The sequence below is a fragment of the Rhopilema esculentum genome, chromosome 10 (genome assembly GCF_057945365.1).
Source record: "Rhopilema esculentum isolate cy_ngs chromosome 10, ASM5794536v1, whole genome shotgun sequence".
Classification (NCBI taxonomy): domain Eukaryota; kingdom Metazoa; phylum Cnidaria; class Scyphozoa; order Rhizostomeae; family Rhizostomatidae; genus Rhopilema; species Rhopilema esculentum.
In genome coordinates this window covers 7,183,135-7,210,504 of record NC_142824.1, presented here as the reverse complement: position 1 = coordinate 7,210,504, position 27,370 = coordinate 7,183,135, and the positions used below count along the sequence as shown (strand labels likewise).

General features: G+C 35.9%; 3 protein-coding genes across 4 annotated transcripts; 1 reads left to right on the top strand and 2 right to left on the bottom strand.

Moving 5' to 3' along the window:
* Positions 1–2,324: 2,324 nt before the first annotated feature.
* Positions 2,325–18,582, bottom strand: LOC135694011 (uncharacterized). 2 transcript variants are annotated; one of them, XM_065212643.2, is made up of 14 exons: positions 15,950–18,582; positions 14,559–14,816; positions 13,114–13,433; positions 11,837–11,921; positions 11,148–11,417; positions 10,290–10,363; positions 9,365–9,547; positions 7,965–8,138; positions 7,209–7,355; positions 6,783–6,863; positions 6,160–6,340; positions 5,544–5,604; positions 4,242–4,314; positions 2,325–3,725 (listed from the first exon to the last, which is right to left on the bottom strand). In XM_065212643.2, exons 1-14 carry the CDS (start codon positions 16,223–16,225, stop codon positions 3,674–3,676), a joined length of 2,235 nt encoding a protein of 744 aa, XP_065068715.2. In that variant the 5' UTR covers positions 16,226–18,582; the 3' UTR covers positions 2,325–3,673. The 2 variants fall into 2 exon arrangements, with proteins under 2 accessions (XP_065068715.2, XP_065068722.2); XM_065212650.2 differs by lacking the exon at positions 14,559–14,816.
* LOC148959268 (endoribonuclease Dicer-like) lies at positions 18,578–22,979 on the bottom strand. The gene is made up of 4 exons (XM_089110861.1): positions 22,965–22,979; positions 19,832–22,324; positions 19,159–19,339; positions 18,578–18,603 (listed from the first exon to the last, which is right to left on the bottom strand). The coding sequence occupies exons 1-4, from the start codon at positions 22,977–22,979 to the stop codon at positions 18,578–18,580; spliced, it is 2,715 nt and encodes a 904-aa protein (XP_088966987.1).
* Positions 20,650–27,296, top strand: LOC135693471 (uncharacterized). The gene has a single exon (XM_065211969.2). It carries the CDS (start codon positions 23,875–23,877, stop codon positions 26,530–26,532), a length of 2,658 nt encoding a protein of 885 aa, XP_065068041.2. The 5' UTR covers positions 20,650–23,874; the 3' UTR covers positions 26,533–27,296.
* The last annotated feature ends 74 nt before the right edge of the window (positions 27,297–27,370 follow it).

Below are 27,370 nucleotides of genomic sequence, written 5' to 3'. Positions count from 1 at the left end.
TTCAACTACTTGATTCCAGGAAAAAGGGTATAAATTTTCTCTGGTTTCAAAGAAAAGGGGAATCAAATTGCAATCAAATACCAAAGATAAGGGTCAGCTTTCTAGATCCTCAGACATGGCTGCTTAAACTTGATAGTGTGAGATGACCAACTGGCCTGGGAGAGAGAAGGGTACTAAGGGGACAGCTCTTCTTGGCCTCCCTTGTTGGTAAAATTTTAATAGGGGTTTTTGTCGTTTGTATTGGATGGCCATGGCAGTTTGGGCCAAGCTAATACTGGAGGAAGGAAAATTGTTTGTTGGGATCTCTTATTACTTACGCCAGTGTGGAATCCATGTACAGTATTCTCTCCAATTAACGGACACTCTAAAATGCGGACACCTCTGATTAGCGGACAGACTTTTTCCCCCGATCGTTTTCTGGTCAAAGTCTAATAAAAAACTTTCTAAAAAGCGGCCACTTAGTTAGCGGACACTCTAATTAACGGACAATATTTTTTGCACATAATAGTCAATTTGGCTTATTTTCTTTCCAATTAGCGGACATTAAAAAAAGTTAGAAGCCAGCAAACAAAAAACTGAGACGAATGAATATTTCGAAGTAGCCCGTGGAGGGTCATCAATAGAAAAATTTATCGACGAAGACATAGATTGAGAAGAATTAAGGTTCTATTTCACCTACTTACAGCTGATTTTACCGACGAACTAAGGGTGTTGTAGACAAACTGAAGATTTATCGAAGAATTCATGAGGAATTGGGGGGGGGGGGGGTGTTACACCTCAAAATCAAGACCATCAAAGAAGTTTAAGAAGCGAAGACCGTAGCTTGGATAAAGTATTTCTGCATTAGCTAGAAGAGGATGAGGACAATTGGATGTTCATTTTTGTGAATTGCATGCTGATAGACATTCTAAGACAAATAAACATAACATAGTCATGAAGCAGCTTAAATCTTCCAGTCTAAATCTTTCACAGCGCTGTTTGTAGTAAAAGCAGCGAGAGAGGACCATAAGAAACGATGTGCAAACTTGATTGAGGCTCAATGTGCGAAAATGGTTGCTGATTTCCTAAAAAAAGCAATCAAATACACTGAGTTCAGCAATATTCAGCGAAGAAGGGCCTTTTTTCCCAAGCACTTTCGGTGATTTTGTCAGTACCGAGCACTCTCCGTCAGTAAGTCATAAGCAATCAAAGCTTCAAGTTATCTATAAGCAATCAATTGCAGCTCATGGAGGTGGATGTTAAGTAAAATATCTTGATCAGTCAACACAGCTTTTAGGGAGAGCATAGAAGCCCCGTAAAGCAAGCCGATACTCGCAAATTTCTATTAATTTTTCTAGCTGAATAGAAATTATTTGGGATAAAGATGTTCAAATGCATTTAATTGGGGAGAATTTTCATACAACTCACTTTGAACCAGTTTTTGGTGTCATAAATATTTCAAGAACAATATCTATGTGTTACATTGAGAAAGCCCCCCTCTCGAATAACCACCCGGTCTTAGGATGGTGTTTTGAATAAGCCTTTACCCAACGCGGCTTGTTCAAACCCCTCTCCTTCAACGAATTCATAGAGACACAGGCATGGCTTATATATAGGTATAATAACAATGGTTACAGACCACGATTTCCTCCTATAAAAAGTATTACTTGTGAAGACACCTCTACATCGGACTTAACTAGCATCCCCATCTACTTGTTTGTGTCCTTCGGTCACCTTCGCTTTGATTCGGTAAAAAAATTGTTGGTAGTCAGTAGTAATCCAATAACGCCTAGATGTTATTTTATTTACTTTCTTATCTTTTTACTTTATAGATAAAATTTTTCCTGAATTTAAATATCGATCAACGTAAGAAAATTGTACCAGGAAAAATTTATTAATAATTAACGACGTTTCGAGCATAGCCCGTTTCGAGCATAGCCCGTTTTGAGCATAGCCCGTTTCGAGCATATCCCGTTATTGTACCGCACGCATTTTAGTATATTTATGGAAAATTTTTCCTGGTTTGTACCCCCTGAACCTACCTAGATGACTTTAATGTATTTCTATCAAAAAGCTGGTTTATTCAGCCACTTTGCAACATCTTCCTAAGTGATAGATAGTTGTACCGCATAAAAAATTGGTTACGCCACTGGATGTTTCGTTTTGAGGGTATTTCAGGTTACGCCACTGGATGTTTCGTCTCGACCACATCTCATTTCGAGGGTATTTCAGGTTACGCCACTGGATATTTCGTCTCGACCACATTTCATTTCGAGGGTATTTCAGGGGCAGTATGATTGGAATAATAGCCAGCTAGGAATTTCAGGCAAAAAGGCTCAGAACCGTTTCAAAAGAAATAATTTTTTTAAAAAAAACTATCTATCAACAAACAGTTAGTACACACCCAAAAAATAGAAAATTGATGCAAAATCGTAGAAAATTTTTACCAAAATGATCAAATTATAGAAAAGAGTCAAATCTATTCAAAACACCAAAAACCCACTTTTAAACGCCCTAGGCATTACCAAAATCATTACTGATTTTGGAACGAGCAAATAGAAGTTAGCCTTTAAAAGATCAGGTAGGGGGGGGGTTGATTTATCGTCAAAACGTTTATTATACACTAATTAAAGCCCGCTTAAATGCTTGGACTGTCTAATAGAAGGGCACTGCAAAGACGGTCGTTAGTTGACCAAAATGGGGAGAATGTAAAACGGGGTCATAAAAAGGGAAGGAGCGTTAACTAGAGACTGTACGTTTCTAAAAAAGTGATTACAATACTAATCGTAAATAGCATCTATTTTGAAGCATCATTTGCACAGGGAAATATACAAAAGTCGTTTAACGAAAAACGGTTACAAAAAACAATCATGTGCTTCGAAAAATATTCACAAAGCCCATTAACGCGAAATTGAATTTCAAACCAAAACACACTACAAGAAAAAGCTCATGTGAAACATTACTCCAAGCAAAAAATAAATAGAAATTTTAAATAATACTAATTTTAATGAAGCTTACGTTAAAATACAGAAAAGTTCTAAGACGTTTGTTCGAGTACAACCTATTGTCACTTTTACAAAAGGAAAGATCCCAACTTACAAAACTTACAAATGCAGTCACAAACATTACAAAATCACAATTAGGCAAACAAAAATGGGTGTCAATTCAAGATAAATGAAAGGGGTCAAAGTCAAGAAAAACATTTATCCTTCCTCCGTCCCATGGGCCAAACTTTAACAAAAACTTTCCTTTGAAAAGCAATGAAAGGGTGTGGTTTGGGTGTGGTCACTGAAAATCGTTTGCTATCAATGACCTTGTGAACGGCCATCCACCGTGCAACCGTGAGATTCCCTTGAATCTGGGTTATTCTCAATATGAAGAATAAAATGTCATTATTGTCAAAGCAAAGACGTTAGTTGAAAGGGTGCAAAATTGTGTCCAACACAGTTTAGGATGTGGCATTGTTGTAACTATCTAAATACCTAGTCCTACGTCTGCACACGAAAACTGTGGTTGTTGTTGAGGTCATGGGAAACTCGCTGTTCACAAAGTAACTGGAAAATGGAGAATAATAGGTCGAAATTCTACAAAGGTACAAACACGCCAGAATATAATTCTAGTGGAAGTTTCTATCTGTTCAAATGCCGACTAGAGACATTCCAGATTTTGTTATCTGATACCTGGTAAAAAGTGTTCAGATTACAACGCCGAAGAATCTGTCTTTGCTTGCCAGTTGTTGCATTCTCCTAAAAAAGATTCAATAAATGTTTGATTAAAATTGACCAATTATATGAACGTTATGGACAAAAAAAATACAAATCTGTTGATGAATTGAAAATTAAAACAAAAAATAAATACATAAACTCAATAATAGACTCTTTTATCGGCTAATTAGACATAATTTGGATAAATTGCAAGCTGCAAGAATTTTCAACCATCCACCAAAAAAGTTGGATACAATCTGTACAACAATTGTCCCAAAGATGTTCCATATATATGGTAGCCTATTCGAGATGGTCTTTCAAGGTGTAACCATCATCTCTCCTATCAACTAAGGTATGAACTTTTCTTCAAAATTTTAGTTGCTAGTTATATGTGCCGGGCCATTGACGCTCTCAAAACTTTATTCTCCTTATGGAGAATTATTAGTGATTTGGTACTTATATTCAAGCTCGGGTTCAATTCTTCAAAAGCTTTATGACATAACAGATGTGGAAAAACAGGCAAGGATAAAAAGAGGGTCCGAAGAAAAAAGAACATACTCCCTTTCATGCTTTTGAGGTAAATTTCCAATGTTTTTCTGTTCCTTCAATTTTTCCCAGTCATCGAAAATTTCTGCAAATAAAGGGTTGAAACGATCAATGGCTTAGCAGCTCACTCGATTTATGTAGTACTGTAAAACCTGCAACGACTTGCAGCAAAATGAGATCACTGCTGCCTAGGCAACAGGGCTTAAGAAGGCATAGCAATATTCATTAGGGGTATGTATTGTTTGTAACTCAAATTACACCAGTTATTTTTTCACACTACAATATTCTCGATAGGGAGAAACACTTTTCATGATCCGAAAAATATCTGACGAGAAGTGTATTAGTATAAGCGAAACTTTTATGTACAATCTTGAAACTTTGCAAAAAAATGCTTCATTTTCAACTCCACATAAAAGTTAAAAGTTACAAGCAAAGATGCATATTTTGAGATCGCTAACAAAATACATTTTTAAGGCATAAATAAATGGAAACACGTACTGATATCAACCATGCACATTCAAGTTCAATACAGATAATGTCTAACTCGATAAACGTAGTACATGTTTATTCAGGTGAACATTACTGTGACACCAATTGCACAAAGTTGCAGAAAGTTTGTCATAGGCCTGTATCTCGGGGGGGGGGGGGGGTACCTTAACGTGTTTGAAGGTACGGGGACGTGCCACTATTTAGTGGTACCTATGTTTCTGAAAAGTGCGGAATTATCGGTATCAGTTTTTGAAACTATGGGTACCACTTGAAGAAACATGCAGAATTATGGGTGCCATTTTGGGAAAAAATTGCAAAATTATTAGGAGGGATATTTAGCATTAACAAAATTAATTTCCAGTTAGAAATGAAAGTATGAAATATTTGCAATATTGAGATTTTGGGGCATAGGACATGCAAAATTTGTTTAAGGTTTTTTTTGTGCTTTAAAAATTTTATTTGCTCTGCAGAATTATGGGTATAGTTTTCATCATGTTTGCGGAATTATGGGTCACATTTTTTCAGTCATTTGCGGAATTATGGGTCCAAAATTTTAACCAAAATGGCACGTCCCCGTCCAAAATTAGGCATAGTTTACCCCCCGAGGCCTGTATTTATTGTTTTTAACTACACTTACTTGCAGCCAAGTACTTTTTGTGGGGGACGCAAGCCAAAGATGATTTGTTTGTATTTGCATGCTTGTATATATAGAATTAGCAAATTTGGAGCTGAAAACTAAGTAGCACTGAGCAAATCAGCAGCGGAAATACCAATCTGGCAAGAAGATAGCACAATTTGTCGTCAAAGTAACAATATTTAATTCACCTTTGATTTTTGTCATATCGTTGACGTAATCACCGTCAGTATAATACTTTATTCTCAAGTTCTGAAAAGAAATGACAGCACTTCAACATTCATTCACGTAATTTCAATAAATTAAAAAAGGGTGACGCTTCACTCAAAGCTGATTATATAATGGTTGATCAACTTTGGGCCTAAATTTGAAGCTAGGGTATCAAGCTGGTACCAATGTAATTTAAAAGGGCCATAGAAAACGAAAATTTAATTTAAAATTTAAATATCACAGAATTCGAATTTTTCTGGAAGAACATTTTATCAAAAAATGTTTTATCATAAAACCATTAAATGTTTTTTCCTATGAGATACACATTGTTCATTGGCAATTATATCAGATTGATCTTCAGCTGGCTTAGTTTCGTACATGTGATAGGTCTCCTATATTTTTGGTATTAGAAACAATTTGGATTTGATTTATATTCTATACTAGACTTCCGAAAATATAACGTCTGTGAGTCGGCTTTTCATAACAAATAACAACTAAAATCTGTAGAGGTCTTTGAGAAAGAACACTGCAAAAATCCCAAGCACACTGTTAAACAAAAATAGATGCGCGAGCTCTAAATAAAAAACAAGAACATACCCCCCGTCTGAAATGACTCTGTTCCAGTTTCGAAACCATGAAGTACTTGTCAATGTCGAACTGCAATACAGCCTCGTTCAAGGCATTCTCATAGCTGTTGCTCAGTTGAGCAATCAACATGTTCACCATGACGATAAGAGCAACGATCATGTTGATCAAGATTAGCACAATTACAGCAACGCTGCAACAACGTGGATGCATTATTCAAACAAAGCATGAAAAGTATCCTAAACCAAACATGGCAGGAAACTTTCATTTTAAGAGGATCAGTTCAATAAAACTTGAAATAATGCTTATCATCAATGGTTACAAGATTTTTCTCAGCTTCATCAATGGTTGAAATTTCATCAATCGTCTACAGTAGATCAGAAAAAAATATTTTTCATGAGCACATTCTGACCAAACGAAAACGCAAAATCTAACAACAAATACATTCCCGATTCTTCAGTTTTTTCATTCTTATAAACATTTACAGAAACAGAAATTAAGATTATAAGACTATATCTAAGCGAGCTAAAAAATTACGTTTTGGTTACTACAATAAATGTCTTCATTTACACCGTAATTACATTTGAAAATGAGTACAACGTATGAAATAGTGGATGTAATTATGGCCAACCTACTGGAATTTATCGTAGCTGTCTGCAAATGCCTGTCCATCTGCCAAAATTCTTATTTCTCGCAGAATTATATCACCAAATCCACTAAAAATGAAACATTTCTCTTAACGTCACTCAAATGAAACTTTCCACTGGGAAATTAGACTAAATTTGATCCTGAAGGCCTAAGTCTTATTGGCTGATACGAAAGGCTCATCACTCTAGTTGTATTTAAAGTACTTGTAAATAATATCGAGGAAGTTAGAATAGTAAAGTGTAATAGATAATGAAGAATCGCTTGAGATCTAATGCATTCACTTAAATACGTGATACCTTGATAAACAGAGTTTGAATGCTTTGAACGTTTCAGGGCAAATATACTTAGAGATACCATGGAAATGTTGAGATATCACAAGATACTTAAAATTGATAGTTTAAATGGGAAAATACCTAACATTCTGAAGTCCTCGACTTGCTTTAAGCGCCAGGTACGTGCTTCCACCAAAAGCAAACATAATAACACCATAGGCAACAAAAAAGGTTGACACATCATTTAGTAAAATCGTATACAAGCATTTGGCATATAATCCTACACGTCTGTAAGAAAAATATCAAAATAATCAGATTCACAAAGACGAGGTTGCCTTCGTTAAACAATAAATGGAAAGATTATTACAAAACCATGGCAAATAACTTAAAAAGTGTTGGTCGAGAATAAACATTACTTACGACAAGAACAAAAACGCCGGAACGTCCCAGCCGGAAGAGGGTAAGCTTCAGTAAAAGGGCATTTGAAAATATTATTTTGTAACTGTCATTTTATTTCGATGCTCTGTAGGCATCTTTCTTGCATATGGGCTAACTGCTGTCATAAAGGATGCTTTTGAAAGTTTTGAGTTCTTGTCCAGGGAGGCCAGACACCGTGGTTGTCCTGTGCTTACTCTTCAATTCTATACAAAGGAAACAGGTTTGTCCTAAAATTGTAATTCTGCGTTCTTCTTAAACTGCTGGATATCAAATATGCCACCTGATACATGAATTCTGTATTAGAATGCAATACAAGTTTTAAAGATTTCGTGCAACGAATTCACAGATCAATTAAGACCACTTAAACGTTTTGCTTTGATAAATAACGCAGGTTCCAAAAATGCACGATTTTGGCCAATAGCTTAGAACTGGAGGAATTTCTAGGTATACAATACTTACGGCCAGGCAGGAAAGTATTTGAAGACTCGTAAAAAGTTGACAAGATACGAAAGGGCTGCCAGCGACCACTGCCAGTTTCCATTGAGAATTCTTCCGGGTATCAAGCAAAACAATGATAATATACCGAACAAATCTAAGAAATTCCATCCATCCCTGAGGTATCTGCAACGTTCTCTAGTACGAAAAAGCAGCACGTGATAGTTTTAAGAAAAGGAAGCGAGAAAACTACAAGAAAAGAGATGAGGTCTAGGCACTCTAGAGAATTCTTTCAGGCTTTTCCAGAACTCTTCCAAAAAAATTCAATACCAAACTGTAATATCTGCAGTTCTCAAGAAACTTTAGGTTCCTTTTGATTTGTCAAGAATCTTTAACAAATCAAAACTTCTATAGTTACTCTAAAGTACGTAAATTTTAATTAAAAATTATATCGTAAATTCTGACATTAAAACAATAATGTTGTGCAAAGTTTAACAAGTTGGATATTTTGAGAAAATATTCATAAATTTTGCGACCCCCATTCCAGGCTTTGTTTTTCCTAGGGTTAAATAGCGGGAAACAGGCCAAATTTTAGATACAAGGGCTATTTAGCTTCTCTCTTGTAACTTAAAAATTTCAACTTATCAAACGTTAATTTAGACATGATGCCATCTAAAAAGCTTCTGAAAGAAATTTGCACCAATAACAAAAATTCACAAAAAAGTGAAATTAGGTGTAGCTTGTAGGTTGACTTTATGGAGCAATGTTCGAGAGCCGCCTAAAGTGTGGTAAAATAATACAAAGGTGCATCTCAGATACCATGCTAAACATTTTCTAGAATCCAGGGCCCTGATCGAAAATGCAAAGAACAAAGATGGCTGGGCCTGTGATTGATTGGCCTTCTACTAATGGCATTTAAAGCACGACCCCTAAGGAGAGCAGCCTATTAGGTTTTTAATAAATCTTCTGTATTTCTTAATTATATCAGCTGACAAGGCATTGTGCACCAATATTTCTTATGATATGATAAATGTAACTTGAGCAAGCTTATGTCTTTTGAAAGTAAATTTTAATTACGTAAACATAGATTTAAAAATATACACATACATTTTTACTACAAATTTAGGCATTGGAAGTATAATATCAAGCTGCATTTCCATGAGTCCAGTAACTCTAGCAGATGCACTGTGGTCTTCAATATAAACATAGACGAAGGAAACGGCGAGAGCAAGGCAGCATGTTCCTTCCACTATGTCAGAAAAGGAGGTAAAATGCCTATTTGCAGCTCATTTAGATGCAACTTTGGCCGATATATGTTCTCCTCCATTCAAAATGCTTCCTTTATTTTTGGTTATCAAGAGGCTTTCCACATGCAATACGTTCATTTTATGAGGTTTAAGTTGAAAAATTACTGCAAAACTCACTTGGTCATTTGGTCAACCTCCAAAAGCAAATACACAACAGCTCCAAAAAGTGACATTGCCTCGAAAACCATCCTTGCATAGTCAAGGTTGCTCTGGTATTTCCTGGGATCTTTGCTGCTTACAGCACCAAGGAGTGCAAAAGAAAGAGCGAAGAGAAACACTAGATACAGGATCGCGAAGAATCTGGAAAATAAGAAATGCATTTGCAATGGTTAATTGCAAATAGGGACATTTTGTGATATAGACTATGATAAGCAATGAACGTTTGTAAAAGGGGTTTAGCTGCAAACTTTGGCCTGATTATGCAAAGAGCTAGCACAATAAAATAGCGTAATTTTCTAAACGAGCCAGCAAGGTACCATAAAAGTTTTTTTACAAGTCAAAAATAAACAAAATGTTAAGTCAGACGAGCTTAAATTTTCTGCCCAGTTTTTCCTGCAAATTAGCTGGATTTTGCCGCCACTTAAACATGCCATATTAGTCATGGATAGCGGAGTAGATGTCTAGAATAGGAAACTTGCCTACAAAAGCATAAAACATGAAAGGCGTAGACTCAAAAAACAACAAGACCCTTTTTTTCAAATTGGCATTTGTTGAGTATCTGCAATTTTATTTTATACTTAATTGGTAGCTATTTACACCTAATTTTTCTTTGTTTACTTAAATTGTCAAGAGTAGAGTAGATAAATTGCATTAAAGACGTGTTCTAGTAATGATAATACTAATACTTTTCTGGCTGCAGGGGGGAAGCCTTCAAATTAACTGGCATAAAAGTTTCAAGCTGAAGGAACCTAACAGAAAATTTACCACAAGACTTGGCAATTTTACTAAAAAGAATTGAAATCTCAAATCAGGTATAACTATTATATATATAAAGAAAATCTAATAATTGCTATGAAATTTCAACAATTAATAGAAGTCTCACCTTACTCTGACTTCTCCAAAACAGCTCCACTTTCGATCGGCAAGTAAACGGACAATTGGGTGTCGAATTATCACCTAAATGAAAGTAAAGAGTATATATCTATAGATATTGGAACATACGTGGTTTGGTGTATAGAACAGAAGAAGTTGTTAGTCCGAGTTTCACGCTTTATGCGATCATCAGGCAACTCGTCGGGTATGTGATGTCAGAACATATGTTGGAAAGAGGCAGATTGACACGTCACAACAACAACCAATTCAGGTCAGATGGCATAATATTTCGTGTGGGGATCCGTTAATACGGTTCGAAATAAACTTCCAATTAGATAATAGCATATACGTGTCTTACAATAATAAACAATAAAGGATAGTCTATTTGAAACTTAAACTTGACAACACCACATGTGTCTTAACAATAAAAGATGGTAGCTTCATATATCAAGTGTCTATGTCAGCCAGAAATCGTAGAACACTTGACTGGAATTCCAAGCTTCCAAGAAGATAGTATCATCCTATTCCTTTAAAACTATTTGGTTAAATGTGATTCTTTGAGCTTCGATGTTGTCTGGCAGATTATTTAGGGGTTTCAATCAATATAGTTTTGGGGGAAGGGCCGCCACGTCTTTCACAACAACGAGAACTCTAGTTTTAGGGTATTCCCAGGACTTTCGCAAAGGTCGTTTGTTTTAAGAACACGACGAGATGTGGTCAAGCTGAAAGACAAACTCAACTTTAATCGAGTACGTAAGTTAGGCTTCCAGGAATTAACATGCCAGGATGGAGGATAAAGCTTAAAAGCAACAAGCTTACCGCATCCCCAAACTCAATATGTTAAAATGAATACTAATTGATCCCTTACATCTTTATGGGGTGAATTGACAAGACATTTGAAACACGAGTCTGATTTGTGATCGAACTTCTCGTTTTCGATGAAGCCACCATGCTCCCGTTTTAGCTTCGCTGGCCTTCCGTCAAAATCGCCATCTAAAATCTGATAAAAAACATGATACCGGATTGGTATGTCCGGGACTTTGCTCCATGCTACTTCCTCGCTTACTTCGTCTTTGCTTATCGGAATGAAGGGCCAATCTGGGCTCATCATGCAATCAAGGACGGCAATGACAGTTTTCTAAAAGAACGGCAAGGAAAATGAAATTAGCAAAGTCTTTTTATAACTGGCTATCGACGCGAACAAGGTCATCATCAAACTGGAAAATTTAATTGCATTATATCTTATAGAAAAAATCATTTGGTAGACGTGGAGGCAGACAGGCAAAAACCAAAATGCATCTTTAGTTCATTATTTCAAAGTCGTAACTTCCTTGCCTTTAGATATGTCATTCTGAACAATATGTGATCAGACGCACAAACAAGATAAAGTGAATCTCTTCTATTTATTGCCACTGATCCTGTTTAACACCTCCTTTCTTCGATATCTCTTAGTAAGCTCAGCGATAGGGTCGTAATCAGGAGATATTGCGGTACATTGTAAGTATCAAATCTTTACTTATTGGATTCTCTTGAATACAATTATACTTATAAACACACCTGCATCGCTTCATTTTTAATGTAATTGCTGAAGTGGAATCTTATACCATCCTCCATTGTATCATACTGAAAGAGTCGTCTAACTCTAGAAAAAAATATTATATCATGTTTTTATACTTGCTCTAAACTAGCAAAAATCTCGATCCACCTTGCAGAAAAATCAAAGTAATTTTGGAAAAGAGCAGCATTTAAATTTTGAGTAATATGAACAAATAGTACGTCTTTGAAAGATATTGAGCTCGCAAAGCTTGTACTAATATCGAGATAAATCTTATATCGTATTTTCTCAAATAGAAGCCACAGTTTTGATGAAAAAAGGTATAGAAGCCGCTCCTGAGCAGAAGTCACATTTATTTATCAGCACCCTCAGCCTAAAAACTTGATACCTATTGGTGGGAAATACTTCAAAGAAAATGCATAAAATATTGCTTCATTATGGACTTTCACAAATGTGATGGATAGTTTTAGATTGCAGAGATTGGTATCATACCACCTTGTATTATTTGCATCAAGTCAATTTTGTTTAAAAAGTACATAGAAGCTAACTTTGAACCCAAGCGGCCTTTAAATAGAAGCAATTTTTTTTAAAAAATTAGATAGAAGTTTCAGCTTATATTTTAGAAAATGTGTCAGTATATCTGTGACAAATAGGATGTCACACAGCTAGATTCATATTCCTTGATGCATGACCAGGATGATTTGTAATGATAGAGCTGCCCTTAAATTTGGAAATTCACCTTGAGATACAAGTAACAAGTTTACTCATCACAGGATTTTTACCCTGATAATGACAGATTCTTTCTGGTTAATGACTGATATAGTGAACTAATCTATTTGCCATATGTCATGACGATGCACCCCTGTATTGAAACAAGACACTATTCACAAAACTGTCCACCATTTCTTCTGATCAACAACAGTTACACAGACTAATTTGAGCCAAACATGTCCAATCAAAAGTAGCTCTGCAATGCTTAAGGCGTCAATTTGTCAATTGAAATATATGTACTGCTAGAATCACTTCCAAGCCCCACATCTCAATGAGCCACTCCCTCCCCCATGGGGATATCTCATTAAACAACAACATCATGGGGTTGTTTATGGATATCTCATTAAAAAACTTTAAAATGACTAAATTGGAAGCATGCTGTCAGTTCACTTCAGAGTACTGAACACACAACTTAGTTATAAATTACCATGTTGAAGTATGCTAAATCACTAGACAGAGTCCTTGAGAGTTCAGTTCATGATAAGATCAAAGTAGCAGAGTGTCTTACCTTTCATTATGCATATTTTTTATTAGTTCTGAAGCAACATCATCATGAAAATTTAACAAAGCATATTCAACTGGAAGCCGGTTCTTGTCGTCTCCTCCACGTGTTTTAACATGCAGCATCCCTGGGAAACGCTCAATTAGGGCCTTTGCAATGATAACAAAATTCGTTTTTGCCACAAAATGGAGCAGGGTCATCTTAACTCCCTCTATATCAACAAAGTGTTTTTTTCTGCCACCATACTTGCAATAATGCTTTTCACCAGCTACACAGTTTTGCTTCCTGCACTCTTGATCCAAAAGGACAATGACAAGTTTTGAGACCTGCAAATGAATGATAATTTTAACATCAAATTGACTAATAGACATACCAATGTCACAGATCTGTCAACCCTCCCGATTCAGCCAGGAGACTCCCAGTTTTGGCTGCTTTTTCCCGGTCTCCCGGTTTTTAAAATTTTTCTCCCGATTTCAAAGATGTCTAGCAGAATGTCCAGGAGGATTCTTACCTGAATGTTCGATTGAATTGTGCATCTTATGCCTCAAAGACAGGTCCATTGTGTATGTTTTCTTTCAACAGAGGTATAATTAAGACATAATGGTTACATTGACTTCCAGATGACAAACATTTTTTGTTAGTGCTTACTGATTAACAAAAAAGCACTAAAAGTTATTATGAAGATCCTTCTCATGATCACTTTTGTCATAAACTGTTTGCGGAGCACAATATTTTATCAGGTATATTTACTCCCTTAACAGATTACTGTGACCTCCCTGTTTTTGACCAAATCTCCCTGTTTTTCTGTAGGAAAAATCTAAAATCTCCAGGTTTTGAAAATTTAAGGTTGACAGGTCTGAATGTCAGCTAATAATACTTTTTCCTTTTTGCAAACAATCCATGGCATTGTATTTTATTCCCACAACAGGTTAAGACTATCAACAAATGTTATTCCCTTTATAAAAATTATTCTCAATAATGATAACTTTTGTTTCCCAGAATCTAAATAAATTGTGTGTCCAAAACTTGTTGAGAAAAGTCTTCCTCAAATATTACCTCACAAATGTCTATAAAAGCTTTAAAGCTTTGAGACTTTCCAAGAGCTTTTAACCCTTTTTTCTTTGAAAAGGTCTTTTTCAAAGTGTGTTGAACTCTTTGAAAAATTCTCACAATAGACTGTCACCTAATGAATTCAAAAAAGTGCTTGCATGATGTTGCCATTTCTTATTTATAGACTGGTGCAATACAATTGCTCACTCAGTGCAAACATGTTTCCAAGAAAATCCAAATACTGAAATAATTAAATAGCAACTCAAAAGGAAAGCACTGTAAACTCCAAGTTAGAATTTTGTCATCCTAGTATTGATAACATAGCTCTCTGAAAAATCCCTGGTCCCCCTTGGCATATCACCAAAACCTCTTTTAATTGATTCAAGGAACAAAATTTTTACTTGGCTTTCAAAGCTTGGAACCAGCTCTTTATCACTTGTTGAAACAAAACTTGGAAACCAGTCTTGCAATATTGCAAGAATTGGGTCTTTGTCTTTATCCTTGAATTTCTCACTTATTCTTTCTGCTCTTATTTCATCAAGACTCGCACTCCAGCACCTTTCTTTGGAGGGTTTGGGAAGGTGAGATGCATGCTGCCCTGCCTCTGTGCTGTTTTCGTTGACAGAGCTTTGAACTTTTTCTTTGTAACGTTTGTTAACCTAAAATTAATGAATGGGAAGGAACAATTAACGGTGTGCTAGTTTCAGAATAAATTCCAGACCTGTTTATAAATCATCAATGTGTGCATTTTACTGATGTTAGAGGCCTTTTTGGATTACTTTAACTAGTCTATTGTAGAGTGCTAAATGCTGTAGTGTATACACAAAGCAGTACTGCAGAATGTGTATAACAGGTTGGTTCAAAGTTGCTTCTCTGGGTTCAACACTTGATACGTTCATCAGACATCTAGTCTAGTTACCTGATGATTGCATTAAGAATGAAACCTTGAGAAGAATCTTGCTTGGTTCTGATGTTTTGTACTTTGGAGCTTTACAGTGATGCCAGAACAAGGGGGTGGAGGGTGCAGCTACCCACCTTGGTAATTGATTAAAGGGGATAGAAAGTGCCTTTTTGGTTGCAGTTTTATGGAATTCTAGGGTACAGTGAGTAGCAAATGCTCTATGGCCATCATTCACACAGGTTTTCTGCCATTCATATATGTCTATCAGAGCTTTAGATATAATGACATTATAACTTGAAGAAAAATCTTTCTCAAAACAAGGCTCAATTTTCTATTAAAACCCTGGCTTGTTTCAAAATGGTAACAAAATTTAAGGTCCAAATTTGAGCAAGGGAAAATACACTTTACCCTTAGCACATAAAATAAGATATGTTAATTGCAAAAATTATGGAGGATCAACATCATTCTCTTCCCTTGGCTTTGTCGCTCTGAAAATTTGCATATGACTGGAGATTCTGCATGAAAAGTACTTTTGAAAGAAAAGAGTCCAAGAAGAAGAAAATGCTGTAAAATTTATAATCAATAGTTAATGAAGTTAAGTGCAACAAAACCTTATTTGATGTTTTTAAGCACATAGAAGAGTGTTTAAAGGCAAACTGTGGGAAGTGGCAGTGGAAGCAGAAGAATTCCTGGGTAGTATGAACTTCCTTCCTTTCTTGGCTGCATTATCGGAAGAGAGACATTTAACTGCTTCTTCTTGAATTGGTCTGTAATTATATATTTCTGATCACTGGTTCTGTGACTCGCTCACTTTCAAAGATTGAAAGAAAAAAAGACAACCTAGTAGGAAATGGCCGGCCACCCTATGGCCTAAAACGGTGAGAGACTTACTGATTCCCAAAAAGAACTGTCAAATTCATCTTCGAAATGTTTTGCGATTTCCGTGACAGAACGCTTTTCCTGGCCGGAAGTAGTTACAAGTGGCACATTCTCGTTTTTCTCTTCGTCCATCGTTTGATTCTTATCAAGGCTACCATACATTATACAGGGCGTTAATAAGCTGCCACTCCCACCAAGTATCAAGTTTTGCAAAAGGGTGTGACCAGATGGAAATAGATTCACATTCGCAGAAAGACACAAACAATGAGAATGATATGGACGATTCATACGAAGACCACCGCACAGTTTACATTTAATAACTTTCAATAAAAGCTACTGACTTCCCTGTCCAATTTCCATCTAAATTTTTAAGAATTAAGCTGATTTTCATAGTTTGAGAATGTAAAAAATTCTATATTATTAATGAAATCATCTAGACATAGGTAGAAATTAAACTTTTCTGCAAGACAGTCGTTCAGTTTGCACTAAATAACTTTGTCACACTCGAGCTAGAAACTTAATTTAAAATTTATTTGGAGGTTTATAGGTACATGTAACGGTTTTTCATAATCTGAAAGACAGGAAATGCGTTTTTAATACCACAACAGCGTTTTGAAAACTAGTGAAATCTTGAAACTCGCGCAAAATCGCCCTTCAGTTTACACCTAATAACATTCTTAAATTTTTTTCTTGACCTAATCGAGACTATAATTTGTTTTCCTTGAATAGCTCTAGCTGTTTTCAAAGTCTGGAGAATATTTGAAATGGGACTACTTTAAAAATTGTCAGAATTTTGAGACTTCCCTCCTCAACTTTTAGAAAAACCCTTCTCTCAGAGGTAAACTCTTTGGAAAAATGACCTTTTTCTGTGACACGGCGCCCCTTTCAACTTGTGCCCCCCCAACTTTGAGATGTTTTCGAGTCTTGTTCGTAAGAGCCCTGTCTATTTGGGGATAATTCGATGGGGTTACAGAATTGAAAAGGTGAAGGCTGGTTGTTATAGGTATTAGATATTTCTAATCCTTCAAATGTTCTTCCTTTCACTGCACTTTTGACAAAAATGCATCATTGAAAACAGCAGCAAACAGGCATCTCCCGCCATGCCCCCACAATCCTAATCATCAAGATTTTGCCCTGCATGTAACACTTTTAGTTATTTTTCAAAAACCTATCTTACTTTAAAATACTGTATTGAACTTTTCTTTGTAAAGTGCTGAAATCTAAGTAAAAATTGAAAAATCTGCAAAAAACCTAAAATTTTAGTGAAAATCTTAAAATCCTATAAGATAAAAACATTTTTATCTCGTTTTAAAATATAGACCCCGCGTTTATTTGAGCAAAGCGTTTTAAAACATACACGAAGACGATGATTGACAATAATGGTTAGCCATCAATATTACGATAAGACGTTTCGGGCATAACCCTTTGTCAGTAACAAGGGTAAAATGTGCCATGTCTTGATGCATGTAAAATTGCACTCTGCATCAACATTGGGAATAATTTCTTCTAAATTATATAAATGTTCAGTTTATATATACAACTCCTTTCTATATACAAAACTACATATACAATATCCTTTCAAATATACAAACTCAATTTTAAAATTCTTATTTACAACGGGGTACATAATATGGCACAAAAATATATTCTAAAAGGGAAAAATTTTCGAAAAAAAGTATCGAGTACTGAGAACAAAGCATACGTTTAATAAATTACATAGTTCGTCGTGGAGACAGATGAGAAGAAATTCAACCATCTCATTCAATCTTTCAACAAGAAACCCATTTTCAAGGAGACAGAGAAAAACACCAGTGTCAAAGCCAGAGTAGTGACTTTAAGCAATGTAAGAGTATTGACGTAAGCAAAAATGTAAAAAAATTGAATCAACTAAAATCAATAATTCAAAAGAACGAGAAACACCCGTAGCCTACAATGTCCACTTAAAAAACAGGTCTTCCCAAATGTAATTCTTTTAATGTAATTAGATAAAGATTTGTCTATTAGTTAACAGAAGGGTGGTTTTATTTATCGTCCAATTTGAATTGTAATAAACTTAATATACACTTCGTGCCGTACGTTTGCAACTTTTAATCCAATTCTCTTGTCATACCAGGGAAGTAAAGCACTACAGAAAAGCCCACATAGAAGTCCTGCAATTTCCAAGAAATCAAAGACTGAAAATTTGTAAATCAATTTCGTAAAGTATGTGAAGGTTGAGTTAGATGTAGGTATAAAGTTGCTTAAATGCGCTAGATGCTTGAGAAAAAACACTTCTATAGTTTGAAGATGGCTTTGAAAAAAGCAAACATTTCACTAAGTTTTACTACGTTTCATATTAGTAGTATGTTGTGAAATGTTTGCTTCTTTCAAAGTTATTTTCAAGTTCTGTAAAAATTTTCAAGTTCCGCCAAAAATTGTTCACATTTGTATAGTTATTATTAAGTGGAAGTATTATTGATAACAAATCACACATTTCCAAAACCTTTGCTGCCTTGGCCAGAAATAAAGTGGCTCTAATATTAGGGCTTTAAATATTGTTTGGGCACCTTCCCAGAGCTCAAAGTATGAATATTTGCTCGTCATCTCGGTGCTGTTTTAAAGCTTTCAAAGAATGAAAATATCTCTTGCTTGCACTTCCTGTTAGCATCTGGGCGAAGGTAGTGAATCTGCAAGTAACAAAAATAATCCTCCTCTTAATAAAGAGAATTTGGTATCGACTGCAAACAAATTCTGCTGAGTATCAGCGCAGAAAATAGAGATGTTTTGCGAGTTATGGTATTACGTACAAACTAAAGACAAAGTAAACATTCTTTACTGCATAGCTATCCTTTCAAAGATTGAAGTATATTTATTACACAAGTATAGCAGACAATGAAAGAAACAAAATAATTGAATATATAATTTAAAAATAGCATTTAACAAAATGCAGTTTTAAGACTAGATTATATAGATCAAAAGCTAAATTAAAAAACACTTTGGCAGATGCAAAATCTTACGAAACATGTCGCAATAATGTCGCATGTAGCTAAGGCTAGCAAAATCAAGACTGATAAGCATTATCAACATAGTTCCCCATAATATTAGTGAAACATGATCCAGTGCTGGAACCCAGAAGCCTGATCGTTATATGAGTGAAAAAAAAATTTAAACTAGCAACATCCACGTTAAACTGAGGTTCCAGCGTCTGACAAAAAATCTGGGTCTATTGTTAACACACTTACCAAGAACATCTTTTAACAACATGTAATAACTTCTCCAGACGGATTGGATTTCTCCGCTGTCGATATAAATGGCTGCCGCGACTGATTCAAAGACGTCTGCTAGATCTTTAGGGACGTTGGTAGGCCATGTCTGACTTTTGCTGAAGACTGTGTGATAGTTCTGTGCATCAAACATCGACAACTAAAACAATAAATATTATGCGCGTATGCTCAAGTTAAATTGCAGTGTATGACAGGAGAAAAGACAGACACCTATGACGCATGCTCATCCTGAAACAATTGGTCTTGTTGAGAGCAATACAAAGCATAAATCCATTTTTGAAGCTGTAGTAAATGAACCCACCAAATAAAGTGACGTGTGACTGGAAATTACCTGGAAAATTTAAAATGTTGTTATTCAATATTTACAGTGTCAAAACCAAAGTTACAAAAGTCAAGTATTTAATTGAAGAGTCAAAAAGACAGGAGTTACACCACAAAAAGGTGACGGAAAAGAGCAGCTTCAGATTAACCTGGGACGCCTTCGAAAATCTAGCAAGATAAATGTGCACCTCTTTGTACCCCTGGCCCTTACCTTCTTGTTTCCGATGTCTTAAAATATTGAGTAGACTAAGGAACAAAGGAAAACAGAAAATACTTTATTTGCAAGTTAAAGATTTTTTTGTAATCTTACCTTGGGCCATAACGTCCCTTCTGCTTTTCTCCGCGTGACAACTTCGGACCACTCAATAACTTGGTAGGACATTTTAGGACTTAACACCATCATGAATTTTTGAAATTCAAACAAAATTGAAACGATAGCAAATGTACGTGTACTGATAACCACTTGGCGCATCACTGTTAATTCTTCAGTTGTAGAAACAGGGTACATCCGGCAGAGGTAATCGGTTACTAAAAGATACAGTATGCTATCCCCTAGAAACTCTAACCGCTGATTGCAGTTGACTTCAGGAGCCAACTCTCGAAAATAACTTGGATGCAGTAGGGCCTCAGCTAGAATATTCTTATTCCTAAATGAATATTTAATTTTCTTCTCAAATTCTTCATACTGCCTTGCTACGTACACGGGGGTGCATCTGGCTTGAAAGCGCATAGGAGGACCATCTTCATAATTTACATTGTTCTTTGTGTAGCCTTTGTCTTGCATACGTGATTCCGAGACGTTGTTAGTTACTAGGCTAATGTGTGGAAATGTAGTCGGTATGTTTATACCAATATCACTTGGTACGTTTCCACCAGTTTCAGGATTTGTGCCTACATCGCAGAGAGACTGCAATGAAGAACTGTGATCTTCGCTCTGCAAATCAGAGAGCAATTGATCCGACTTCGCAACTTTAACATCATACGTAGCGCAGGGTACGTCAATCACTGATTTCAACAACTGATGGTCCTTGAAAGAGTTATTGTCAGTGTCTTTATTGCAAATTTTCCCGGCTTTTCTAGGTACACAGTGCATATCGAATCCAAGCCACTGCATAACATCCAAAGCTACTTCTTCACCACTGAATAAGAAGAAGACCCCAATGAGAGCTTCGACCGAATCAGCAATAGCTTTATTACGAATGGCAACATAAACCTCTCCAGTACTTTGAGTGGAAGGCCGTTCAGTAGGTGATGGGTCTCTTCTCTGCGACTGTTGGCAACGCTCTTTTCTATTAGTTTCTTTGGTGGGCAGTGGACTATTGTCAGCAAGCTTTCCATCAACTTCGTACGAGCTTTTTTGTGACGTCATAGCACCAGAAGATTTAAGGAATTTATCAGCTTCATTATCCTTTGCATTTCTCTGGTTACCAGATGGATAATTCAGCATGTCTTCCTCTGTAACGAGATTTATACGCTCACAATTAACAACTGCTTTAACCATCAAATTTGATTTATAGTCAAACCGCTCTTCAAATAGGTATTTCCAGAGCTCCTTTAAATCACCTTTTTGGTAAAGCATCATATTCGACACCAAGACGCCTCTTTCTTGTGACATGACGTGTTCATTGAGATTCTGATAAAACAGCTGAACAGAAACTGCGAAACACAAAAATGCATCACCAAGAATGGCAAGCTTTTCACAGTCAAACAGATCACCAGCTTCAATTGACGTCAAAGCTACAAGTAGAAAAGATGGAGGAGGTAATAATCTTCGCTTCACAATATCCGCTACAAAATCTGAAGCAAGACTCTCATTATTTCCAGCACTGAAGTTGCAGGGTTCATTGGAAAGCAAACCGATATCGTCTTTTAACTGCTGGCGTACTTTCCGACTGGAGGAAGGCTTTCCTGTCCCATCATCGTTACCTTTCGTGTTTTCTTCTAATACGGTTTTTAATCCCACAAATTCTTTCTCGATACTCTGCAGCATCGCTTGGTCCCTTGCCACGTGAAATTCGTTAAGTTTTAAACAAAAACAGTCATCGATAGCAGGAGAGCATTCTGAACTAAAAAGACCAACTTCGTCACATAGCACATCCTGAAATTCTTTGACCAAGAGCAGTGACGTCATACGATGAATAACAACTGGTATCCAATCGATTTGTTCCCACAAATGACTTGGTATCGGATGAACCGAGCATAATTCTTGAGGAATGACGATATTTTTTTTATTTCTTAGGAATTTGCTGCTTTCTTTTTCTGGAAATCTTTTCTGCAAAAGATTCAAGTCTTTACCTCTAGACTTAACTTCAACCATATATTGATCAGGTTTAAGCTCGATATTATGCTTATTTCGATAATAATCTAGATAGCTATTTGCAACTTGCTTGTTTGGGAATACATCAAGTGGCGTAACGTCTCTGCAAATGCCTTGAACAATATAAACAACATCCTCATCCTTTCTATGTCGGGGTACAACTATGGCATCTTTAATGTTGCCACACAAATCTAAATCAACATTTGTTGTCTGACTACAATCTCGAGAGTGTAACAGAGACTCCAGGAACCGTTCATCGATTGAAATTCCTTCCCCATCCTCTTTCAGAACTGTCCATAACAGACCATTGTCCGGCTGACAGGTGTCATCGCATCCATTGACTTCATACTTGAGAATACTGTTGAGGACGTAGAAATGGAAATAAAGCAGACAATTGTTGTTCGCTTCTTCCAGTGTTCTTGTTGCTACCTCCCGGATGCTTAGTAATATATTTTGTCTTCGCTTGTATATAACAAATGCAGGAAGCTAGAATGAAAAGAAGGACGGTTGAAAATAAGTTGCCGAATGAACAATTTAGAAAAAGCTTTCTATAGATCAATATTGTTTAATCTATAGATTAGAATGACTACTCGAAGGGGAAACAGATTGATAATAATCGTGTGTGAATATAATGAATGGATTTCAAGCAACATAGTCTTGATGCCGTATATGCTGGTGTGTAGAATATATTTATGTGTTACTCAGACTTTTACGATAGTAGCTAACAAAACATGTCCTGGACTTGCAATCAATTGCCCCAACACTTCGTTTTTCGCGTGACCTTGAGAAAAGCGATCACGTGACCAAAGTAGCGGACAATCGTTAAAAGTATATATGGCATCAGCATCAAAGGGCAATATTATAGTAAGTTGCTTGAAATTTTCTTTGGTGAGTTGGAGATGCAGTTGTGGAAGAAGTGTTAGACAAAGAATATCTTTCCTGGGTCATTCCATGTCAATTCAGCAGGCAAAATATTGGAATGACACCATACCTCTTAGATTTGGCTCAAAATCTAACAAAACACTATTCCTGGCAAGGTTATTCCAGTCTCCAAATTTGATGCTTATAAGTTATACGGTTTTAGAGCTATAAGTGTTTCAATTTTGCTAAAAATACCCCAAAAAACCCTTAAATCCGCCATTTTGAATTTGCGGTCATGAAAAATTTAGAAATATTTTTACCAAAGCGTAAGTTTCTTTGTACCTACAGATTTGAAAATTTGGATTCTGGTATTTTAAGGTATGAGGATTTCAAAAAATCAATCAGAACCATCATTTGACTTAAGGAATACCTTCTAATTGATATCAGATTATGACATTCCAAAAATATGTGAATAACGAAAATGCAAAAAGTTAAAAAGCTTGAGTAAATTTTTCTCTATTTCTGATTAGTGTTACCAAAATGAGTTTTGGCATGGTGAATCATCATGCCTTACACTGTATAAAAACGTAAGGATGATGTTGGTGTCTCATCTCAGTATAGAGCTAGCTACCTTGGAAAAAGAGGGAAAATTTTTGAAAACTAGGTTTCAAAAACATGAATAGTAAAGAAAATTCTGACCTAAACTGTATGTGATCTCTAGCTATTCTTGAATCAATGAGCTAAAGGTTGCAACACATTTCAATGCTAATGTGTCAAACCATTTCTTTTCTTTATGTGCAGAAGTTAGATGTGCACAATGAGTTTATTGTGATGTCAGTTTTCTGAATAAATAATTTCAGTGTATGAATAGACATGTGTGAAATCCTTAGTGCATGCTAAATGAAGGTGTTGTTAAAGCAATTAAAAATTATTGTCCATGTATTATCCCTAGACAATAAAACTTTCTATTGAAGAATGGATTGAATAAATTGAATGAGTTGAAATTGAGAAATAGCCACACTTTCCTTAGATTCAGAAGAAAAATACTTTGAAAGGTCATTAACTTTTGTTTAAAACTTCATGGAAGAAAATTGCTCAATAAGGACAGAATATAAAAGGTGAACAAGAAACCAGTTTAACTAAAATTTTTGAGTAATAAGAAGAAGGTTAAGGTAATGTCTTCAAATGACAACCTTGAAAGATGTTTCATTGGAAAAAATCTTGAAGAGAAGTGCCACCTACTTACTTATACAAAGGTAGCTGGATTAAAACCCCTTGAACTTCTAAACGATGAAGAAAAGGATTTGGTTTCAGTGAGATCAGGAGTCGTACCAGGCAAAGGAATGACAATATGCTTTCATCATGAGCAAACTCTCTTAAAGCAGTTCACTTCATTGCAAAGGAGTTGTTGTGACCCATTTGTAAGACATAAAAAGGCAGTTAAAGGATGTTTACGGGAAATAACACAAGCATTGGCTAAGGAATTGCAGCAGGTTAATGTTGAAGTGGTGCCAGGTTGGAAGCTTTGCCCAACATGTCGTAGAGAGGTTTCAAAAAAACTGGCAAATGTTAATGAGGGGGAGACACTGCAGCCTGAATTGTACGATGGGATCCTCCAAGAAACCAAAGAAACTGAGTTGCTAGAAGAGCTTCACAGAGATGAGGTGCGAGGAAAACTCAATTCTAGCTTGGAAGAGATGGATGTTAGCCCCATAAAACTTCACGGAGTTGCATCTCACTCTAGGCCTGCGTATGGAAAGCGCAAGCTTACACAAATTGAAAGCAGACTGCAAGAACAGAAGAAAGTTATCCAGAAACAAATATCGGAAGCTATGAATGTGACAACTGAGTCAATCCAGATCTCAGAACCATCAATACCAGACAACTATGATGAAGTAAAGAAGAAAGCAGATGATCTGGATATCCTTGTGGCATTGATGAAAGAGAAACTCAAAGTCTCAAACAGAGGACAAAGACTGCAAATTTTAACACTTGCACCTCGGTCGTGGTCTATTCCGAAAACCATGGAGGAATTTGAAGTGACAGCTTACATGGTAAGACAAGCAAGGAAGCTAGGTGCTGAAAAAGGAATACTGGGAACGCCAAATGAAAAGAAAGGGAAAGTCATTTCTGAAGATTTAAAACAAAGAGTTGTTGCGTTCTATTGTGATGATGAGTACAGTCGTCAAATGCCAGGAAAAAAAGACACAGTCAGCATCAGAAGAAATGTCCCTGTCCAGAAAAGGCTTCTTTTGTGTAACCTTAAAGAGCTGTATTCTCTCTTTAAAGTCCAAAATCCTGAAGTGAAGATCGGCTTCTCAAAGTTTTGTAGTTTACGGCCAAAATGGTGTGTATTGGTTGGTCGATCTGGCACACATTCTGTTTGTGTTTGTACAATTCATCAAAATGTTGAACTTATGTTGGCTTCTGTCAAGTTAAGCAAAGATCGTCACCAGCTTATGGATATGCTAGTTTGCAACAGAGATTCGAAGCAGTGTATGGTACATCGCTGTAAGAGCTGTCCACCTATGCGAAATCTGGAAGAGTATTTGTTGCAGCAATTTGAAACACAAAATGACAGTGAGGAAGAAGATGAAGATAACATTGAAGAGCAAATCATCCAGTTTCAACAATGGACGACTGTTGATCGTGCTGAACTTGTCAGTCAGTCACTTCCTGTTTCTGACTTTGTCAATTTACTTGCCGAGAAGCTTAACAATTTGACATCACATTCGTACATCGCAAAGTCACAGATGCAATATTTGAAAAAATGCAAAGAAAACCTAAAGGAAAACGAACTTATTGTCTTAGGGGACTTTGCTGAAAATTATAAATTTGTAGTGCAAGATGAAGTCCAAGGGTACCACTGGAACCAGCAAGGATGCACTTTGCATCCAGTCATCATCTACTTCAAAAAGGACAGTGAATTGAAGCATGTGGAACTGTGTTTCATTTCGGATGATCTAAACCATGATACATCTTTTGTTTACGAAGTCATTTGCCAAACAATCAAGTTTGCAAAGTACAATATTTCAAACAATGTAAAACGATGCCTGTACTTCAGTGATGGTTGTGCTGGGCAATATAAAAATTGCAAAAATTTTATGAATTTGTGTTTGCACAAAAAAGATTTCCAAATTGATGGTAGTTGGTCATTTTTTGCTACCAGTCATGGTAAATCTCCGTGTGATGGACTCGGAGGGACACTCAAACGATTAGCAGCAAGGGCCAGTCTTCAACGACCAACTACTGAGCAAATACTTTCTGCAGAGCAGCTACTCGAATTTTGCCAAAAGGAAATACCTGGCATTAAAGTTCTTTTCATTTCCAAGCTCAGTATGGAATCTGTGCGAAAGAATTTAAAGGGCAGGTTTGATTTAACAAATACACTGCCAGGAACTCGAAGCTATCATGAATTCAATCCTATTTCAGAGACTGTAATGGCTGCTAAACGAGTTTCAGTGGATGAAGAGTATGCAATTCAGTATGACTTAGTCAAAGGGAAAGAGTGCCTGCCAGAGGAGGATAGCATTGAGATTAAAATTTCAGACTTCATTGTCTGTTATTATGATGAAGAGATTTGGATTGGACTGGTAGATGATCTAGATGATGAAAATGAGGATGCTCAAGTCAAATTCATGCATCCAAATTACCCATCAAGATCTTATTCCTGGCCAAGAAGAGAAGATATTTGTTTCGTGCCTTTTGTAAATATTATATGCATAATAAGCACTCCAAGCACAGCAACAGGAAGACAGTACGTTCTAAACAACGAGGACAAAATAAAGATCGAAAGTGAAATTAATGCACATAGCTTGTATTTAAAGCCATAGTAATATACTAATAATAATAACAATTATTATATTATTTTATAATTATTATAACATAGTAATAACAATTTTTATCCCAAGCAAGCATGAATTTTCAAGCGTTTGAGCAAGGATTTTCAGAGTTTATATCTATTTTATATAAATTCCTGCACAACAAGAAATGGAATCTTGCCCTTTTTAGTGTTCCCAAACATAAATTTTCAAAAATTTTCCCTCTTTTTCCAAGGTAGCTAGCTCTATACTGAGATGAGACACCAACATCATCCTTACGTTTTTATACAGTGTAAGGCATGATGATTCACCATGCCAAAACTCATTTTGGTAACACTAATCAGAAATAGAGAAAAATTTACTCAAGCTTTTTAACTTTTTGCATTTTCGTTATTCACATATTTTTGGAATGTCATAATCTGATATCAATTAGAAGGTATTCCTTAAGTCAAATGATGGTTCTGATTGATTTTTTGAAATCCTCATACCTTAAAATACCAGAATCCAAATTTTCAAATCTGTAGGTACAAAGAAACTTACGCTTTGGTAAAAATATTTCTAAATTTTTCATGACCGCAAATTCAAAATGGCGGATTTAAGGGTTTTTTGGGGTATTTTTAGCAAAATTGAAACACTTATAGCTCTAAAACCGTATAACTTATAAGCATCAAATTTGGAGACTGGAATAACCTTGCCAGGAATAGTGTTTTGTTAGATTTTGAGCCAAATCTAAGAGGTATGGTGTCATAGCCCATTTGAATTGACATGGAGTGACCCTCCTGCAATAATATCTTACCTTAGGTAGCCTTTTCCTTGTGCAAAACCCTAGTTTCTTTTTATATCTATCATC

Coding starts and splice junctions, on each gene's coding strand:
- LOC135694011 (XM_065212643.2), bottom strand. CDS start 16,225: ATGAATCGTCCATATCATTCTCATTGTTTGTGTCTTTCTGCGAATGTG. Junction 13,434..14,558: donor TTCCAAGCTTTGAAAGCCAA/GTAAAAATTTTG, acceptor ATTCATTTGCAG/GTCTCAAAACTTGTCATTGT. Junction 4,315..5,543: donor CGATATGACAAAAATCAAAG/GTGAATTAAATA, acceptor CTTTATTTGCAG/AAATTTTCGATGACTGGGAA.
- LOC148959268 (XM_089110861.1), bottom strand. Junction 19,340..19,831: donor AAGGGACGTTATGGCCCAAG/GTAAGATTACAA, acceptor TTATTGTTTTAG/TTGTCGATGTTTGATGCACA. Junction 18,604..19,158: donor GTTGTTAAAAGATGTTCTTG/GTAAGTGTGTTA, acceptor TGTTACTTGCAG/ATTCACTACCTTCGCCCAGA.
- LOC135693471 (XM_065211969.2), top strand. CDS start 23,875: ATGTCTTCAAATGACAACCTTGAAAGATGTTTCATTGGAAAAAATCTT.